The sequence below is a fragment of the Mustelus asterias genome, chromosome 12 (genome assembly GCF_964213995.1).
Source record: "Mustelus asterias chromosome 12, sMusAst1.hap1.1, whole genome shotgun sequence".
Lineage (NCBI taxonomy): Eukaryota > Metazoa > Chordata > Chondrichthyes > Carcharhiniformes > Triakidae > Mustelus > Mustelus asterias.
In genome coordinates this window covers 28,189,321-28,209,431 of record NC_135812.1, presented here as the reverse complement: position 1 = coordinate 28,209,431, position 20,111 = coordinate 28,189,321, and the positions used below count along the sequence as shown (strand labels likewise).

Genomic DNA, 20,111 nt, shown 5'->3' with positions numbered 1-20,111 from the left:
TGCTAAATTTGCAGTTCGATAAAGGTTAGACTCCTTGGATAGCTGGCAAAGTAAGTGGTTGATGGCCAGACTTCTAAATAGAACAAAGAAAATTACAGCACAGGAACAGGCCCTCCAAGCCTGCACCGACCATGTTGCTGGACTGAACTAAAACCCCTTGCCCTTCTAGGGATCATATGTCTCTATTCCCATTCTATTTATGTATTTGTCAAGATTCCCTTTAAATGTTGGTAGATAACATTTTTCAGAATTTAGACTCTTATCCTTATGAATTGCCATGAATAAATTGATTTTCTTTACTACTCTTAGAAGATGCTGTAGTCTCCTTAAATGCCGAACAATTCTAGAAAACCTTAAGTATAAATGTTAGTGTTTTGTGTGGTTTCATTTTAACTTCAAGAAATGTAGAGAAGATCAATCAAGTATCTATAAGAACACAATAATGGCAATAATCGGGTTCTGAAGAAAGATTACGTGAAGAATCATAACCTTACTCTTGCAAAAGAATTACTTGCTGTATGCTTTTGCAAATGTCTAATATTTTAAGCTTCTGAATTATTTGCTGGTTTAATTTCATTATGACCTATGTAAAATCCACTTGCAGTCCAAGATAGATTTCTAATTTTAAAAAAACCTGTGCATTTTTGTCAGTGTTTTGTGTTGACACTGCATCAATATTCAACTTACTATTTTCTTCCAGTTACAACTAGTTTCCAGTACTAATGCTGTGCTGTGATCAACCAGTGAGAAACATATTGCATCAATTTCTCTAGTTCCTTCGACTTTGGTTTGAATTTGAACTCTGCTTCTTTTGTGAAGGTGGCAACTCTGAACTAAGAGTCTCGAACAGCTGATCTATGCTTGGACTTAACCAGTCAATGAAGACAGCCCTAAACTAAACCAAAGGGGCCTAGTATTTCGAGCAACACTCATGAGGCACATCAACCTAAGCTCACCTCAGAATCACTTGAGTTTTCATGGCATGGGGGAAGATCATTCAACACCTCCTGAGCTGGTGCTACCTTCTGTACATACTTTGACTTGATCATTATTCTTGCTTTTCAAACATGTATCACATTTCTTTGAAAAATCATAACCTGATGATGTAATGGTTTCACCGGTGCCAGCAGCAACTCAATAACTCACCCAAGATGAGAGCAAAATACTGCAAAATACTACCAAATTAACCAACATGCACTACATCTTGGTCTTTCAAGGATCATAAGTAAAACAAGAAACGAAACCTACAATGATTCCAGCCAGTAACTTCCAATCTATCAAAATAACCTGCTAATATTCGCAAATGCACATTGGGTGAATTATTACAACAATAACAGAACATGCTGGAAAATCTCAGCAGATCTGACAGCATCTGTGGAGAGAATAGGGCCAACGTTTTGAGTCAGGTGACCTGACTAGAAACAACGGTTCATTTCTCTCCACAGATGTTGTCAGACATGAGATTTTCCAGCGTGTTCTGTTTTTGTTTCAGATTGCAGCATCTGCAGTATTTTGCTCTCATCTTGGGTGAGTTATTGAGTTGCTGCTGGCACCGGTGAAACCATTACATCATCAGGTTGCTGCAGGGAGGAACTTTAAAACCTAAATAAGCCCCTGAACTTCTAATAACTACCTGCAAGATCCATATCATTTTAGAAGACTACCAGGCAACTAAAAAACATCATGCATTTTTTGTACATACTAAAAAATGCTAAGGCTGAAGAATGCAGATGTTTTTCCATATGCTGTACCTGTTGCCTGGGAGCAAGTCAGGCTTCAGATGGACAGAAATACAATGGCCATGGTGATCTTGATTCCAAGATATCCAGTTTAAAAACCTATTTATTAACCTCAATACTATCAAAAGTTTGTAAATGTTCTAGTTTTGATCTTTGCTAATAAAGTATTGCCTGGCTTGGTAATAAAATACTTCCCATCACTGATTCCTTTGTCAAGTGCCTTGATTGTTTCATTATGACTGGAAAAATATGCTGTGATGAAATCCATTTTAGTTTCATTTTATTTACAGTAAACTTGGTTTTACTGTGGAATAAGAGTGTAATCAATTTTGGGTTCCAAACAAAACTTACATAGAATCATAGACTACCAGTAATTCGGAAGGAGGCCAGTCAGCCCATCAAGCCCAATAATCCCACCCAGTTCCTATCCCCGTAACCCCACGTATTTACCCTGCTACTCCCCCTGACATTAAGGGGCAATTTAGCATAGCCAGTCAACCTAACCTGCACATCTTTGGAATGTGGGATGAAACCTAGAGACACAGGCAGAACGTGCAAACTCCACGCAGTATCCCGAGGCCAGAATCAAACCTGGGTCCCTGGTGCTGTGAGGCAGCAGTGCTAGCCATTGTGCTGCCCATATCTTATACAATTGGATGGCTGGGAGGATTTAAAAATACTAGTTTAATAAAACCATTTTGAAATGTGTCATGTCTTTTAAGCTGTCTTGCAAAATTTTAATGAGGCTATTTGATTTTATGGCTGTACTGAAACTTTAATTTTCAAAGTTCATTGCTCTTGAAGGAAATTTAAAAAAATCACCACTGAAACCATGAGAGCCCATTCAATGGAATCAGCTTTCCTATCCTAAAATTTTAGATGCTATAGGTAAGAAAGCCCACCAACACCTCTACTTTCTCAGGAGGCTAAGGAAATTTGACATGTCTGCTACGACTCACCAACTTTTACAGATGAATCGTAGAAAGCATTGTTTCTGGTGGTATCACAGCTTGGTATGGTCCTGCTCTGTCCAAGAAGGCAAGAACTACAAAGGTTCATGAACGAAGCCTAGTCCATCATGCAAACCAGCCTCCCATCCATTGACTCCGTCTACACATCCTGCTGCCTCGGTAAAGCAGCTAGCGTAATCAAGGACCCCACGCATGGACATTCTCTCTTCCACCGTCTTCCGTCAGGAAAAAGATACAAAAATCTGAGGTCACGTACCAACTGACTCAAGAACAGCTTCCCTGCTGCCATCAGATTTTTGAGTGGACCTACCTCATATTAAGTTGATCTTTCTCAACACCCTAGCTATGACTAACACATTCTGCATCCCCTCCTTTCCTTCTCTATGTACGGTATGCTTTGCCTGTATAGCGTGCAAGAAACCATACTTTTCACCGTATACTAATACATCTATTAAATCAAATCAAACTTTAGGTATAGAAGGTACAGCAACCACACTTGTCGACAGACGCATTGATTTAGTTCATCTGAACCCAGGTGACATTGTGGTGGATGCGGGGTGGGGCTTGTAGTATTTTGCGTCACTCAAGAGGGGAAACGCCAATCAAAATTGCAGTTTTTCACTGCTATGTTGCAAGTCCTGGAAAATGGAGGTTGGATAAGGGATGATGTAAGATTTCAGGTCGATTATAATCAGCAGACTGATTTGGGAGAGTTGATCCTCAAGGGGACCCTTCCACACTGGCTATAAGATTGTTGTCATGAATTTATTAAGTTAAGTAAAATAAGTAGAAAAATGCGATACTCTTCAAAGGCAGTGATATCCAATCTGGAACGCCAGCTCACAATCCTCCGATTGAGTGTGGTGCGATGCTCTAGTGACTAATCTAATGTTCTTGACACTGCAGACTGAGTGGTTTCAAGAGCTCGTTATACGCATTCAGACCCAGTCCATGTGCACGATCAATGATGTTCCTGAGTTCTCATTGGTTCAGACAGCACATGATCAGTCTCTGATCCATTTCCCGATGTCACTTCCTTCTATTTCCTGACTGGTACCCAGGTACTGGTTATCCGTGGGATGTGCCTCTCTTCGTCGTTATTTTTTTCTGTTATTTCACTTAAGTTTTCTGGTTTCTTCTGCGATAACATTAACCTCGATGTATTTTTCGTATTTGCTTATTTGAGATAAGAGAGGCTCTAGATATCAATGTGCAGATGATTAACTTCTGGGCCCAACGTCCCAAATACCAGGTGTATTGGTATCCTGTGGGACTTCCATAAAGACAGATGCTTCTCAGTATGTTGCTAATGTATGCTCTTGTAGTGACTTCCTGCTTGGAGAAAACCAATTAAATAAGTATAACGTGGCCTGATTCAGAGATTACAAAGTTACTTCATAACTAAAATCTAAACAAAAGAAAATACACGTCAGTGCATGGGGGCAAGGCAATTAATATGTTACAGATAAGATAGCATGGGTAGCATATTGGTTATACATATTTAAAGAAAGTAATTACTTTTTAAGGCTACACGTTAAAACGAAAGTATAGCTTTGCACCACCCTTGGGCCATGTGGTGTATTTTCACCCGTTAGGCAAGAATGCCTCAACAGCCAATGGCTTTTATAGTGTAATAGTGACCATTATAACACAATATATTAGGTTAATTGATTAAAATGTTTGGCACAGCTAACAATTAAATGTGGCTAAACTACAAACATTATTAAACGTGGCCTTGTCATTATTTTATTGTCTACCCGTGAGCTTTTAGGATAGAGATGTTCTCGGACTTTACAATCCTCTTCAAGAATCTCAAAGGTCATATTTTAACTGATATTGCTTACTTATCTCTGATTCTACCAGATCCATTGCATGTCACCCTTACTGCTTATCTCTGGTTCCTCCCTACCAAACATTTATTTTCAAGCTTGACGAGACAAAGGTCAGCAATTCTCTTAACCTTTACATTCCTGTTGCTTCCTGATACAACAACGGAACTTTTACATTTGGCAGGATTCTTGCATTGGCCAAATTAACCAACATGCACCTCTTTTTGGGGTTTCAAGGATCATACGTAAAACAAGAAACGAAACCTACAATGATTCCAGCCAGTAACTTCCACTCTATCAAAAGAACCTGCTGATATTCACACATACACATTGGGTGAGGTATTACAACAAAATAGAACATGCTGGAAAATCTCAGCGGGTCTGACAGCATATGTGGAAAGAGAATAGAGCCAAAGTTTGGAGTCAGGATGACCAAAGTTTGGAGTCAGGATGACCTGACTCTAACAATGGCTCGATTCTCTCTTCATCGATGCTGTCAGACCTGCTGAGATTTTCCAGCATGTTCTGTTTCTGTTTCAGATTGCAGCATCCGCAGCATTTATCTTGGCTGAGTTATTGCTGAGTTGTTGCTGGCACTAGTGGAACCATTATTTCATCAGGTCACTGCCTTCTAAAGGCGAATAGATAGAAAAAAAACAAAACGGTTGAATCTCACAGAAACTGGCTGTTCATCAACGTACAAGTCTTTTTGCTCCCATTTGGCCCTTCTAGGGTAATAGGCAAATATCTGGACAAGTTTTAAAATATTTTTATGGACTGTGGTTTATGGGACGGATTCGAAACCTGCTTTTTGTCATTTTTGTAATATACTTCTGAAAAACATTTTGCGAAGCAAAACGCAAATCACAATGCAGTTTAAAAAAAATAAAACTTCATATTTCATCAGGCTTTAAAGAGCTGTGTAATGTGGATATGAATAATTGCAGTGTGCTGTACTGATATTATGAAATAATATTAACATAATTTTCAGGGTTCACTAATAATAACATTTTAAACCAGTGACAGCGACAGTTCATCCACTGAGCTGAATTTTGGACTTTTTTTGTAGTTAACCGCCATTACTTAGGGCATTGCTCTAATAAAAGATTTAAACGATTTCCTGAAGATAAAATAACGCAGATGTTGGAATCTAAAACAAAAATAGAGAGGTTACAAAGACGCTGGTGTTCATCCGTGGAAAGAACAGTCGACATTTTAGATGAACATTTTAGAAACGCAATCTGAATCATTTTATCTGTTGTCTGTACATACGCTGATTGACATATTTGCTGTAGATTTTGTTTTCATGTTCAGGCGCATCCTGTAGATTCTGTTGCGTTGTTTAACCTGTTTAAATTTAACAACCCCCAGAACAGTAAGCTGTTTTCTGGTACTACAGGGGGAGGAAGCTGACAATAGATCGACGAGTTTCACGTGTCACTGTGGCAGGGGAAAAGAGCTCCCTTGACATCTGCACTGAATACCTAAAACTTTAATGCTCGTTTAATTTCGAAAGAAACGTTGCTGAAAATAAGGGGAAAGTGGGAAATATAGTTATTTGAATGTCAGCAGTGAACTGAATTTCTACGTTGTAATTTATGTAACTCTATCTTATCCGCTCTTATGTATTTGTTGCAGGCTGTTGATGCAATAAGTTTGTGAGGGGATTGCTGTTTTAAGCTATTTTAAAAATTGCATTTATTTTCAACAAAATAAAAATACTGTACGCCTTTATTTTCCGGAGCCATATCATGTGAAAACAGGACCATGACACATGCCTGCCTATGTGTGCAGGGACCAGAGTCCTGTTGCAATTCAGCTTACCTCCTGACCCCGGGTGGGCGGGTGGGGGGGAGGAGGCTGTCAGTGCGCCTGCGCCGCTTTGCCCTCTGGGAGTTGGAGTCCTGCGTGGCGGCGATTCCTCCGGAGGACCAGGCGGGGGCGGACTACAAATCCCGGCGTGCAGGGCGCGGTCGCCAGCGGGGACTGGGTTGTTGTTGTTGTGGAGGGGGCGGAGCGGCGTTGGAAGTTGTTCGTTTATTTTAAACCTTCCCCCCCCCCTCCTGAGGGTAAGAGAGGAAGAGGTGGGAAAGATTTCTCCGGTATTTCTGCTCTTCTCCCGAGCCGAGCGGGAAGGGTTTTTAAAAAAAAAATCTGGGCGACATGGAGCGCTGGAAGGGACGGGTGGCGCTGGTAACCGGCGCCTCGGTGGGGATCGGCGCGGCCATCGCCCGGGCACTGGTTCAGCACGGCATGAAGGTGGTGGGATGTGCCCGCAGCGTGGACAAAATCGAGGTAGGAGGGGACAGACTGAGTGTGAGGGGGAGAGAGAGAAAGAGAGAGGGAGCAGCCAGGCCTCGGGTGCTCAACCTCCCCCCTTTCATAGACAATATTGAGCTATTGGAGACAAGTCATTTTGTTAGCCAGACCTCTGTCAGTCAGTCTGCAACCATCTTGGCTGGGAAACATGCTGTTGGCGGCTTTCTCGGCCGGTTATTTATTTCCGCTGAATCCCTGAAAGAAACTAAAAATCATCCAACTTTCCCCCACCCCTCCATATACACATCCCTGTGTGGCCCAATGTCTCCAACGCCAATGGGGTCAACAATCCTGTGTGTGTGTGTTTTTTTTAATATAGTTTTTTTTTGGCAGATTTCTAACAGAGGAAAGCCTTCACCTGGCAGCGTTCCCGCTATCGTGGAACCTGTTGGCTTTCACTATCTGTCTATCTCTCTCTCTCCCTCTCCTCGATTCACATTTCATCCCACCCTCCCGCTTCCTGCCTGGAAACCTCTCACCCTCTTTTGCTTCATCGGATCTTGCTTCCATTAACCAAAAGGAAAAATGCTGGAAAATCTCAGCCTTACAGATCATGCCAGACCTGTTGGGATTTTCCAGCATTTTCTCTTGCTTTCATTAGTTTGCTTGGCTTCCCACCACACCGCCCAGCCAGCCCTGCATCTGAAAGTCATTTCATTCTGTGTGAGACCTTTCGAAGACATTCCAACCCACTTGCAAGCGGTGTAGAGGTGACAAATATATTTTGTTTTCACTTGATGGCATTTCTGGTTGGCAAAAGTTTGTGTGACCTAGCTATCTCTTTTCAGAAAGGTTTTTGGCTTGTCATTGGAAAACGTTGGGCTAATCGTTGCAGTTCTGATTAATAATGTGCAATTCATTAAAATGTAAGCCGAAACTAAAAATGCCACGCCGGCAATTGTAGATATGGCCAAGTGTAGTTGGCTATTTGCTTTTGTACTTGAATTTCGTTTTACAATTGGCTGTCTGCAGCTGATTTGTTAAGGCACATGGGTCGCATCGTGAAGTTTTTGAGTTTAAGTTTAATTGTTTTACTACCCTTTTTGTAAATTATTTTCCCAGCCCATCCAATGGCTAATTTCTAAAATCTCAGACAACTTGCACTTTTGCCCTGCTCTGCAGTTGTGTCCTCAGAAACATTCCAGAGAGTGTGGGTTGAAGTGCTTCCTGATTGACTGGCTGCTAGACTGAGCTCTCATTATGAGGAACATAGATGGCAAGAAACGTTTCCCCTTAGAGGGGTCAATAACAAAGGGCATAACTTTAAGGCTAGGGGTAGGGGATTTGAGGAGAAACCTTTTCACTCAAAGGTGTGGTGGGAATCTGGAACTCATTTCCTGAAAGGGAACCCTCGCAATATTTAAAAAACATTTAGATGAGCACTTGAAAGGCCATAGCCTACAAGGCTACAGACCAAGTACTGGAAAATAGGATTAGAATAGATGGGTGCTTGATGTCCGGTGCAGACATGATGGGCCGAAGGCCTTCTTTCTGTGCTGTAAAACTCTAAGACTGTCCAGTTGCATTAAGAGTTCAAAAAGCAGTATTTGCCACATAGTTTTCTTGTTTATAACTGTGTTTCAGAATTACTGACTGATTTCATGTCTCCTACGTTGTACCAATAGAAACTATAATATAACAGTTATCTAAAAAGAACTTGCCAGTACCATGTATTGCAAAAATTCAAGTTTCCACAATTGACAAATTTAGAGGTCAGGGATTGTTGTACTTTGCTGCTGTTTTTTTTGCCTGATGGTTTCGTACTAATTACAGCCATCAGCCAGGGTTGGAAATTGTAAATTGAGTTGTGTCTTTATATGCCCTGTTGGTGAACACAAGTCCTCATTCACCTGAAGAAGGAGCTTGAGGCTCCGAAAGCTAGTGCTGCCAAATAAACCTGTTGGACTTTAACCTGGTGTTGTGAGACTTCTTACTGTACTTACCCCAGTCCAACGCCGGCATCTCCACATCATAACCTTAGATTGACATGTCAATTCGCTCTGTGCCAAACCCTCCTAAGCTTGCAACACTTTTATTGAGCCTTATGTGTGTTCCTTACCAACAAAATTGCAGCCATTCAACATGCAGTTGAAAATCTTATCAAACTCATCTTTTCCAAGACATACCTCATGTCTTAACAGAACTTGGTTGCATGGTCGTTTGGTTTCTATGTAGGATGAGTGCATACTTGTTACTACTGATGTAGTCCTTCAGTTTGGGGTTGGTTAGCTTAGTTAGCTGGACAGCTGGTTTGTGATGCAGTGTGACGCCAACAGCACGACTTCAATTCCTGTACCGACCGAGGTTATTCATGCCTTCTCAACCTTACCCCTTGCCCAAGATGTGGTGATCCTCAGGTTAAATCACCACCAGGCAGCTCTTCCCCTCAGAGGAGAGCAATCTATGGTCATCTGGGACTGTGGCAACTTTACTTTTTATTCCAGCTTGCAATACCTCATGGCAAGTTTTCTGGTTGTATACTCAGGTAGCACATTGTAAAATATGCAAAGCATCTTAGGGCGGCATAGTGGTTAGCACTGCTGCTTCACAGCTCTAGGGACCTGGGTTTGATTCCCGGCTTGGGTCACTGTCTGTGGAGTTTGCACATTCTCCTCGTGTCTGCGTGGGTTTCCTCCGGGTGCTCCGGTTTCCTCCCACAGTCCAAAGATGTGCAGGTTAGGTTGATCGGCCATGCTAAAAGTTGCCCTTAGTGTCCTGGGATGCGTAGGTTAGAGGGATTAGTGGGTAAATATGTAGGGATATGGGGGTAGGGCCTGGGTGGGATTGTGGTCGGTGCAGACTCGATGGGCTGAATGGCCTCTTTCTGTGCTGTAGGATTCTAAGAATTCATTCTATCTCTTGTAAATCTATATTGATTCATAGAAACCCTACAGTGCAGAAGGAGGCCATTTGACCCATCGAGTCTGCATCGACCACAATCCCACCCAGGCCCTACCCCCATATCCCTACATATTTACCCGCTAATCCCTCTAACCTACGCATCTCAGGACTCTAAGGGGCAATTTTTAGCATGGCCAAACAACCTAACCGGCACATCTTTGGACTATTGGATCTAATTGGATATAATAATCTTTGGATTATTATATAATTTGAATTGGTGCATTGGGGCCTGGGTGGGATTGTGGTTGGTGCAGACTCGATGGGCCGAATGGCCTCCTTCGGCTCTGTAGGGTTTCTATGATTCTATGATTTAATGAGTTCATTTGATTAAACTGCAAAAAAGATAAGCTTTAATAATGTTTCTTTCTGTTAATATATTATTGGTATTCTCAAATAGTGTTAATAATAGCCCCACCCCTTTCCCCTCAGGAATGTTGAAATCACATTCTTTGTGCAAATTGAGTTGCGTTGTTCATTATTCAGCAGGTTGAAAGGGTAACTAATGCTGAATTATTTAATGTTTTTTAACAAATAGTACATTAATTTACAGACTGTACTGACAGACTGATTCATCTTCTTATTTCGATGTGCCCTTTGGCAGGAACATTCATTTTTCAAACTGTCCAGTTTGTATGGTTGGGTTTGAGAAACGTGGGTGCAGGCTGACAAAACAAAATTTTTGATTTATGGATTTTAGAATCAAATAGAGGCAGATTATCTTTGCTGTATGCCAAATATTCTGATTTCCCCAAAGTGCCTCAATGATCTTTAATTTACAAATGTTTGCGATGATTGTAATTTTGAGCTGCTATAAATGCGATGACAGGCAGACTGATTCCAATTTGTGCTCCTCTCTTTTCTGTGGCCAAATGGGAGATTTACAGGCTTCCACTCCATGTTGTAGTTAGTTATTTCCAAGATGTTTTCTGTTCCTCAAACTCCAGACAAAGTTCCTATGGTCACTAGTGCACTGAAACTTTGAGTGAACTTCCAACACAGTATTTGAGAATACCAATGTATATTTTTTTAAAAACCCACTGCAGTTACTGGTCTTGGTTAGTTTGAATTTCAGCCAGGCAGAACCATGTTCACACTGCTTGCCTCCTTCCTGAATAGAAATTCTATCTACCCTTTTTAGAAGAGAAATGTGAACATGCCTGAACGCACGCATGTGCAAAATGATCTGCTGAAAGTTAGCAATCTTAATATATTAACGATCATGGAGGGAAGAACCAATTGTTTTTAACATGTAAATAAAATATCCAGGGGTCCAACTGCCCTCCCCACGCCAAACAGCTGGCAAACCTGATTTTCACTCCAGGTCATGTCAGCCAGACCAAGCAGTTTGGTATTGCGCTGTCCAGAGTTTTGCTCTAGAATCAGTCGTACCTTGACTCTGTTTATTCTGTCAGTTTGGCATTATTAAACTGAAATTGCTTTGCATCATCTTATACTGGCATTGGAAGTACCCTTTTGCACCTGGGTGCATGGTGTCAATGATAGGCACATTGTATTCAAGATCCTGACAATCTTTAATTCATGGGCTTTGGACAGAAGTGAAGACATGTATTTTTGTTATGCTTACTTTTGGAGTTAGATCTGTGTATTGTGAAATGCAGTACTACGCAGGCCTACTCAGCACATTATATGACATAACATTTTTAAAGTGGGGCAAAGATTATCAATGTGTCTGTGAAAGAAAGGCTTGAATTTATACAGCACTTTTTAAGAAATCCACAATGTTTTACAGCCATTGTGTTACCTTTAAAATGTAGGTAAGGTTCATTTTGTGCACAGCAAGCTGCGATAAACACTAATGTCAGAAATACAAGCTAAAGACTATTTATTAGAGGTATTGGTCATGGATTAAACGTTGGCCAGGACTTGCCCAATGCTACTGTTCCAAATAGTGCCCTGGAATCTTTTTATGTCCTGACGAGGTCTCAGTTTAAAGTCTAATCCAAAAGATGCACCTCTGATAGTACGGTACCCTCAGTTTCAGCCTAAATTATGCGCTTAAGTTTCCGGAATGGGTTTTGAACCCTTAGCCTTCTGATCCAGAGCTGAGGGTGCCACGAATTGAATCACAGCTGACAATCAGAGCACGATTTCTGGCTTAGTCAGAGCTGACAGTAATAGTCAAAGTTGGGCAGTGCCACAGTAGTGGTCAGTGGAGGGTAATTGAGTGGTCAATGCTGGAGAGAGGTGATAGAGGGAGTAAGTGGACAATGCATTATGGTTGCATCAAGAAGAATGGATAGTCTTGGTGCTACAAGCCAGCAGAAACCTAATTGCAAGGATGAAAAGGCAGTCATAGAATTGTGTGGAATTGATATACTTGAGAGCAAGTGCTAGAAATAAGTTAGTATTCTTGGACAATCTACAAAATTGTAATATGTTAAATACACTAAATGCAAGTTGCTGTTGTAACTAACTCTCAGACGACAAAAGTTGCTCTTTTATTCAACAGTAAACATTGCTCTGGAAATCACAAACCTATTCACAATGTAACTATGTTGTCAAAGTTTATACAACGATAGTGACCTTGTGCATTTTGTACATTTTCATCAGAGGTAGAGTGGCTATAGTGAGTAAGGAATCAGCTATGATAGCAGTTTGCATCTGTCTGTCACTGATTTGAACTTTTTTTAATGAATTGGAGCAATTTTGGATTCTATCTGTCAAATTCTTGACCTTTAATACTTCTCTCTAATCTAAATGAAGGCATCTGGTTATTCTGAGTTAGCACAGTAAGAAGTCTCACAACACCAGGTTAAAGTCCAACAGGTTTATTTGGTAGCAAATACCATAAGCTTTCGGAGCACAGCTCCTTCGTCAGATGGAGTGGATATCTGTTCTCAAACAGTGCAAACAATATTCTGAGTTAAGCAGTAACCCTTCACCTCTTGGATCAAGATTCAAATCCAGCTCAGACATGGAATGAGAGTATCCTCTGTCTGCTACCTATGAAGCTCCATGTGAAACAAGTTTTGATGAATCTCAGTCTAATGACTTGTGAGCATAGGTTATGACCACCTTTGACCTGGAAGCAGTACAGCAAGGGGACTTTGTAATTTCATTAAAATATCTGCAGAATTTGTAACTGCTTTTAATGTTTAAAAGAGACTTTTGTTTTGAAGCGTTTGCCTCGATTGTAAATGGATTAATTGTTGTTTTCTTGAATAATTAAAAAATACTGATTACCCTTGACCTGGAAGCAGTGAAAGGAAGTTTAGATACAAAAATGCCATGTGGCCTGATACAAAGAAGTGTGCCGGGGAGGGGATAACAAGATACCTGAACCGCACCTCATGGGATGTATGCTATCAACATTATTGTGAACCTAGCTAAGGAGGTTCTGCTGGCATGTACTGTTCAGGTGATGACTGTTTCAAGGCAAAACTGAAGGAGCAGCAGTAAAACTGTACAATTTTAACCCAACATACACACAGCTCCTTGTAAATGTGCCTTTTCTGTTATCCCCTCTCCTGCACTCTTCTTTGTATCTGGCCACATGACATGTTTGTATCTAAACTTTCTGTCTCTGTTGGTGAACATGACTTGAAGATCGAATCGATTGAGTGGGAAAGTGAGAGATCCTACAGACCAGTGGCCGACTTTACACAACTTTGGATCTGCATGTGGTGTCACATCTCTACTTGAGTAATGCAAGTTCTTTTGTTGTATGAGAAATATCTTTGTTGTATTGACTATTTACAGTGAAACTTGCTTTTTATTGGAGTATCATTTGTCTGGTAATTTTTGCCTTTTAATTCCTGTTTAATTTGTATTGGTTCTGATTTGTGTTGAAGTAAAATAAGAAATCTTGCTGGTAATTTCTTAATTTGGGGGTGGTTCAGTAAATTTGGTTATTTATTGAACAGCTTTTTCCACAAGGATTGTAACAAAGTCTAATAATAAAAAGAAAATTGACAAAGTGGCTGGTATGAGAAATAAAAGTCACATTGGTGACTGCATTAAGGAGCTACTCCTGACCTTGAGGCACAGTAGAGGGTACTTTTCATTCCACATTTGACTATTCCTCACCTGAGGAAGGAGCAGTGCTCCAAAAGCTTGTGATTCCAAATAAACCTTTTGGACTTTAACTTGGTCTTGTGAGACTACTTACTTGTGCTCACCCCAGTCCAACCCTGGCATCTCCACATTTGGCTGTGCTCAACCTGGTTGACACTGGGAATCTGAAATGGGGAGAATCCCTTCCCTTAACTTAGTGCAAACATGATGTGGAGCAGTGCTCCAAAAGCTTGTGATACCAAATAAACCTGTTGGACTTTAACCTGGTGTTGTGAGACTTCTTACTTAGCGCAAACGTTCTTGATCTTGAGCATACAAAAATATATCTGAATCATCACAGCACAAAATCTGCAGTGAATGGAGGTATTATGTTTTTTAATTTCTACAGGAATAAATGTTTAAACTAAATTCGGTATTGTATTTTTCAAGCGACTCGCAAAGTTGAATGTAGTTCATTGTTCATTGTCAAATAGAATTCTGTTAATGCATTATGTGGTCGGTTTTAAAACATTCTGTCCAAAATGCCCCTCACCATTCTAATCTGAAAGGTGACTACAATTAGGGTGCCACAGTTGGTTTCTGTGTACTGAAACTGTAGAGGGTAAAATCACCCAGAGCTCCTGTTTTTGATTGCTTTTCTATAAACCCTGTTGGAGAGAGCTTAAGTAGACATCTGGTGAAGGCAGGAGCAAGTTACTTGTCAAGCTATGATCAAAAAGCCTGCCAACATTCAATGTGTGGGGTTTTCACCTGAATGACCAAGCTACTCAAAGCAGCAAGGACCTGTAGTGGGTGAATAGAGTCAAGAGATCAGGAAGAAAACATGCCAAGTTCATATTTTATATTGCTAGATATGTGATTATTCTAATCCATCAAAACTGTTATTCTCCCTGTGTACAATTTCTGATCCAAATGTGTATTATATTACTTTCAATAAAAAGCAAATGGAGAATCTGCCAAATGTAAATTGACACCAGATATTTTGTGTAGCACAGAAGTTTTATTTTCTTCAACCAAATTGATTAGTTTAATTGGTTAAAGTGCCAGTTGTCTGGAGTTTATGAAAATACTGTTTGAAACACAGCTTCTTGCTAAAGTTTATCATGATTCTATGATAAACTGGGAATTTGCAATAATTCGATTACTTGTAGGTTAGGTTTCAGTATACCAATACTCCAAATTAATAAATCATGTTTAACTTTTTAATATTTGTTCAATAAATCATTTGTTTGGGGAGGAGCACCTTCCTCACTCTCTCCACATGGGATTGAATGATCAAGATATAGTCTACTCTGTGTCACTTGGCAACAAGTTTCCTGAGTGGTCATGTTAGACTGCAGCTTCATAGGAAGGCAGAAGCTGCAGTTTCTTGAAAATTTACAAAGAAAGCTCTTTACCCCGCTCCCTCGTGGGTGAGTAAAGTACAAAACTGGCGACAAATTGGCACTAAACAATTTTTTGCAGAGGCCATAATGATGGTTGGTGTGTGAAGTGCAATTCCTGGTGTAGGGTATTGCATATTGACAGTATGAAGATTGGATTCCATAAAAGATTGACTAGTTAGAGGGTAGGCATGAATGAGTTTTTCTGGTTGGCAAGATAGAATGAGTAGTGTGCCATTGGGATTAGTACTGGGGCCTCAATTTTTTACATTTTATATCAATGACTTGGATGAAGGTGTTGATGCTAAAATTGCTGATGGCATAAAGGTAGAAAAGTAAGGTGTGAAAAGGATATAAGGAGACGACAAAGGGATATAGATAAGTAATTGGGCAGAGATCGGGCAAATGAAATATAATGTGGCAAATGGTGAAATTGTCCATTTTGGTAGAAAAAGGAAAAAAAAAGCATATTCTCTAAATAGTGAGAGATTGGAGAGCTTTGAGATGCAGAGGGATCCGGGCGTCCTGGTGCATGAATTATAAAAGGTTACTATGCAGGTACAACAAGTAATTAGGAAAGTTAATACAATGTTATTGTTTAATGTGAGAGGAATTGAATACAAAAGTAGGGAAATTATTCTTCAGTCATACAGGGCACTAGTGAGACCATGTTTGGAGTATTGTGCACAGTATTGGTCTCCTTATTTAAGGAAAGATGTAAATGTGTTGGAAGCAGCTCAGAGAAAGTTTACTGGATTAATACCTGGTCTTTTGCGGAAAGGTTGGATAAGGCTAGATCTGTATCCGCCGGAGTTTAAAATATTAAGATGTGACTTGATTGAAACATATAGGATCCTGAGGGGTCTTTGTAAGATGTATGTGGAGAGGATGTTTCCTTGTGGCAGTATCTAGAACTAGGGGTCTCTGTTTAAAAATAAGAGGTTGTCCATTTAAGATGGGGATGAGGAGAATTTTATTTCTCTGAAGGCTGTGAATCTTTGAAACTCTGTTTCCAGTGCCTTTTCAGGAATAGATTCTTTGAATATTTTTAAGGCAGTGGTAGATGGATTCTTGATGAGCAAGGGGGTGAAAGATTATTGGGGTAGATGCGGAATATAGAGTTGAGGTTACAATCAGCTCAACCATGATCTTATTGAATGGTGGAGCAGGCTCGAATGACCAAGTGGCCTACTGCTGTTTCTAATTCATATGTTTGTATGTTCACACCAATGTAATAACACTCCTGTAACTCTGTATCTAGTCACCACTGTATCTTGTATAAAAATTGATTTTGACCATGAATGCCAGACTCAGATAAACATTTCTATCTTGCAGGGGCATCCTACACATTTAGGAACACAAAAGTCACTTTACTTTAGACATATTTATAAAGCTATAGGTGATGTAATTCTGATATTTAAGGATGACATCAGGGTGGTAGTGAGAAATGATATAGGTTCTATGGAGAAAAAAGGTTGAATCCATTTGAGTGGAAATCAGAAATAGTAAGGAGAAAAAGTCACTGATTTGGTGGCATAGTCCACAAGCCACCAAATAATATCATGGTAATGTGGACAATAGACAAAGAAATAACTGATGCATGTAAAAATTGTACGGCAATGATCATGGGGGACTTTAACCTGCATGTCGATTGGTCAAAGCGGCCTTGAGGCGTTCATAGAATGTATCCATGATAGGTTCCATTACATACTGTTCGAGGAAACTACGAGGGAGAAAACTATCCGAGATCTGGTCCTGTGTAATGAGACCAGAATAATTAATAATCTCACAGTTAGGGATCCTCTTGGAAGGAGCAAGCACCGTATGGTTAAATTTAAAATACAGACGGAGGATGAGAAAGTAAAATCCAATACGAGTGCCTTGTGCTTAAACAAAGGAGAAGGGGGATTTAATAATAGGAAATGGCCGAGACATTGGACAGGTATTTTGTGTCAGCCTTCACAGTGGAAGACATAATTAACATGCCAAAAATTGATGACAAGAAGGCTATGACAGGTGAGCACCTAGAAACCATCTTATCACTAAGGAGGCAGTGTTCGGCAAGCTAATGGGGCTAAAGGTAGACAAGTCTCCTGACCCTGATGGAATGTATCCCAGGGTACTAAAAGAGATGGTGGGGAAATGAAGAATATGCTCGTGGTAATTTACCAAAATTCACTGGACTCCGGGGCGGTTCCGGCAGATTGGAAAACAGCAAATGTGACGCCATTGTTTGAAAAAGGAGGTAAACCAAAGGCTGATAACTATAGGTCAGTTAGCTTAGCTTCTGTAGTGGGGAAAATGCTTAAATCTATCATCAAGGAAGAAAAAGCGAGACTAGGCAGAGGCAGGATGGGTTCATGAAAGGCAAGTCATGTTTAACTAATTTACTGGAATTCTTCGAGGACATTATGAGCACGGTGGACAATGGAAAACTGGTGGATGTGGTGTATCTGGATTTCCAGAAGGGCATTCGACAAGGCGCCGCACAAAAGGCTGCTGCATAAGATAAAGGTGCACTGTGTTACAAGTAATGTATTAGCATGGATAGAGGATTGGTTAACTAACAGGAAGGAAGAGTTGGGATAAATGGGTGTTTTTCTGGTTGGCGATCAGTGACTAGTGATGTGCCTCAGGGATCAGTGTTGGGACCACAGTTGTTTACAGTTTACATAGATGATTTGGAGTTGGGGACCAAGTGTAGTGTGTCAAAATTTACAGATGAGACTAAGATAAGTGGTAGGACAAAGTGTGCAGAGTTCACTAAAAATCTGCAGAGGGATATAGATAGCTTAAGTGAGTGGACAAGGGTCTGGCAGATGGAGTACAGTGTTGGTAAATGTGAGGTCATCCATTTTGGCAGGAATAATAGCATGGAGTATTTAAATGGTAAAAAATTGCAGCATGCTGCTGTGCAGAAGGACCTGGGTGGCCTTGTGCATGAATCACAAAAAGTTGGTTTGCAGCTGATAATTAAGAAAGAAAATGAAATTTTGTCCTTTATTGCTAGAGGGATGGAGTTTAAAAATAGGGAGCTTATGGTGCAGCTGTATAATGTGCTGGTGAGGCCACACCTGGAGTACTGTGTACAGTTTTGGTCTGAATGAGAAAGGATGTACTGGCACTGGAGGGGGTGCAGAGGAGATTCACTGGGTTGATTTTGGAGTTGAGAGGGTTGGCTTATGAGGAGAGACTGAGACTATACTCGTTGGAATTTAGAAGAATGAGGGGGGACCTTATAGAAACATGTACAATTATGAAGGGAATAGATAAAATACAAGCCGAGAGGTTGTTTCCACCGGCAGGCAAAACTAGAACTCGGGGGCATAGCCTCACAATAAGGGGGAGCAGATTTAGGACTAAGTTGAGGAAGAACGTCTTCACCCAAAGGATTGTGAATCTGTGGAATTTCCTGTCCAGCGAAGCAGTCGAGGCTACCCATTAAATATTTTTAAGGCAATGATAAATTTTTAAACAGTAAAGGAACTAAGGATTATGGTGAGTGGGTGGGTAAGTGGACCGGAGTCCACAAAAAGATCAGCCATGATCTTATTGAATGGTGGAGCAGGCTTGAAGGGCTACTCCTGCTTCTAGTTATGTTTTTATAAAACTTAAATACAGTAACACCCCATTAAACACATAGCAAATACAAATAATATGCTTTGGTACATACCAAGCAATATGGTGGGCCCAAACAGGAATAGAATCTCAATTCACAGAAAATAATTAGACAGAAAAATATCTCCCACAATGGTTTCATTATCGCTGGCAACTTGGAGATGGTTGCTGTGTTTTGATGATCTAGTGACTAGATTTAATTTTTTGAAAGGAAACTTTTCAGCAATTTCTTCGTAAATATGCAGATTTGACTAACCGCTCCACTGTACAGTTGCTAAAGGATTTATTTTCAATATAATATGCCTGCATTGAGCAATCAATAGCTGCTAGTTGATGTAATTGGTGTGAATTCCCTTCCTTCATCTGATATCCGTGTCCATTTCATACTTTGAGTGCAATGTCATCTAGACCCTTTGGACAGACTCTCTACCCTTTCATTAAATATTACTGTTGAGAGAAGGATTGTAGAGAGATGGAATGATGGTGCCATATGCTAGTGTCTATTATGGGGTGCCTAGAGCACCTAATTTCTCTGGATATCAAATTTATTGATCTTGGCTGTGCTGTCAAAGGCTGGTGTCAATGAAAAATATAAACATTTCCCAACAATGAAGGAAGGGAAATCACCAGATGAACCATCTTGACTTGTGCTAGCACCCAGATAAGGTTCAACAGTGGTATTGAAATAATTCTGTAATAGACCATTTTCCAATTGTCTTGCCTGGGCAATACAGCACTAAAAAGAGAGGGGAAAATAGAAACATAATATTTAAAATAATGTCAAATACTTGAAACTGTACAATCTCATTCTTTAAATGGAACATTTAAGAAGGTTAGTAAGTGAAGTTGAACATGGGTAGAAGATTTGCATTCTTAAAGTGGATGTGTAGCACTAAATTGCCCATGGCCCTAATGTTATAAGGGAAAATTAAATGTGACATTAGCCACATTTACTTATTCTTTCACAACTCAGAACTGCAGGGAAAAAGGCTACTTGGGCAAGAACTTTCTGTATCACAGAGTCTGAAACAAAAGGTGTGCTTTCAGACTGTTTCTCTTAGTGTCAAATTATCAGCAATAACGTGTTTATGTAGCACATTTAATGTATTGAAATATAAAGAGTTTCATAGAAACATTATAAAGCAGGATTTAGCTTTTGACCACAGAGTGATATTAGGGTAGATGATGAGCTTGGTTAGAAGTAGTTTTTTTAGAAGTATCTTTTATGGAGGAAAGAGATGTAGAGAACTGGCGAGATTTAGAGAGGAAGTTTCAAAGCTTGGGGCATAGGCACTTGAAGGCACCAATGGTGGAGTA

The 20,111-nt window shown here is 40.2% G+C and overlaps 1 protein-coding gene across 1 annotated transcript in view; it reads left to right on the top strand.

The window, feature by feature from the left end:
• The first annotated feature begins 6,517 nt into the window (after window positions 1-6,517).
• The window catches only part of dhrs11a (dehydrogenase/reductase 11a), a 99,995-nt gene continuing 86,401 nt past the window's right edge, over window positions 6,518-20,111 (top strand). The window contains exon 1 of the mRNA XM_078224972.1: window positions 6,518-6,834. Within this exon, the coding sequence (XP_078081098.1) occupies window positions 6,703-6,834 (132 nt within the window). The 5' untranslated portion in view covers window positions 6,518-6,702. The remainder of the gene's footprint in view (window positions 6,835-20,111) is intronic.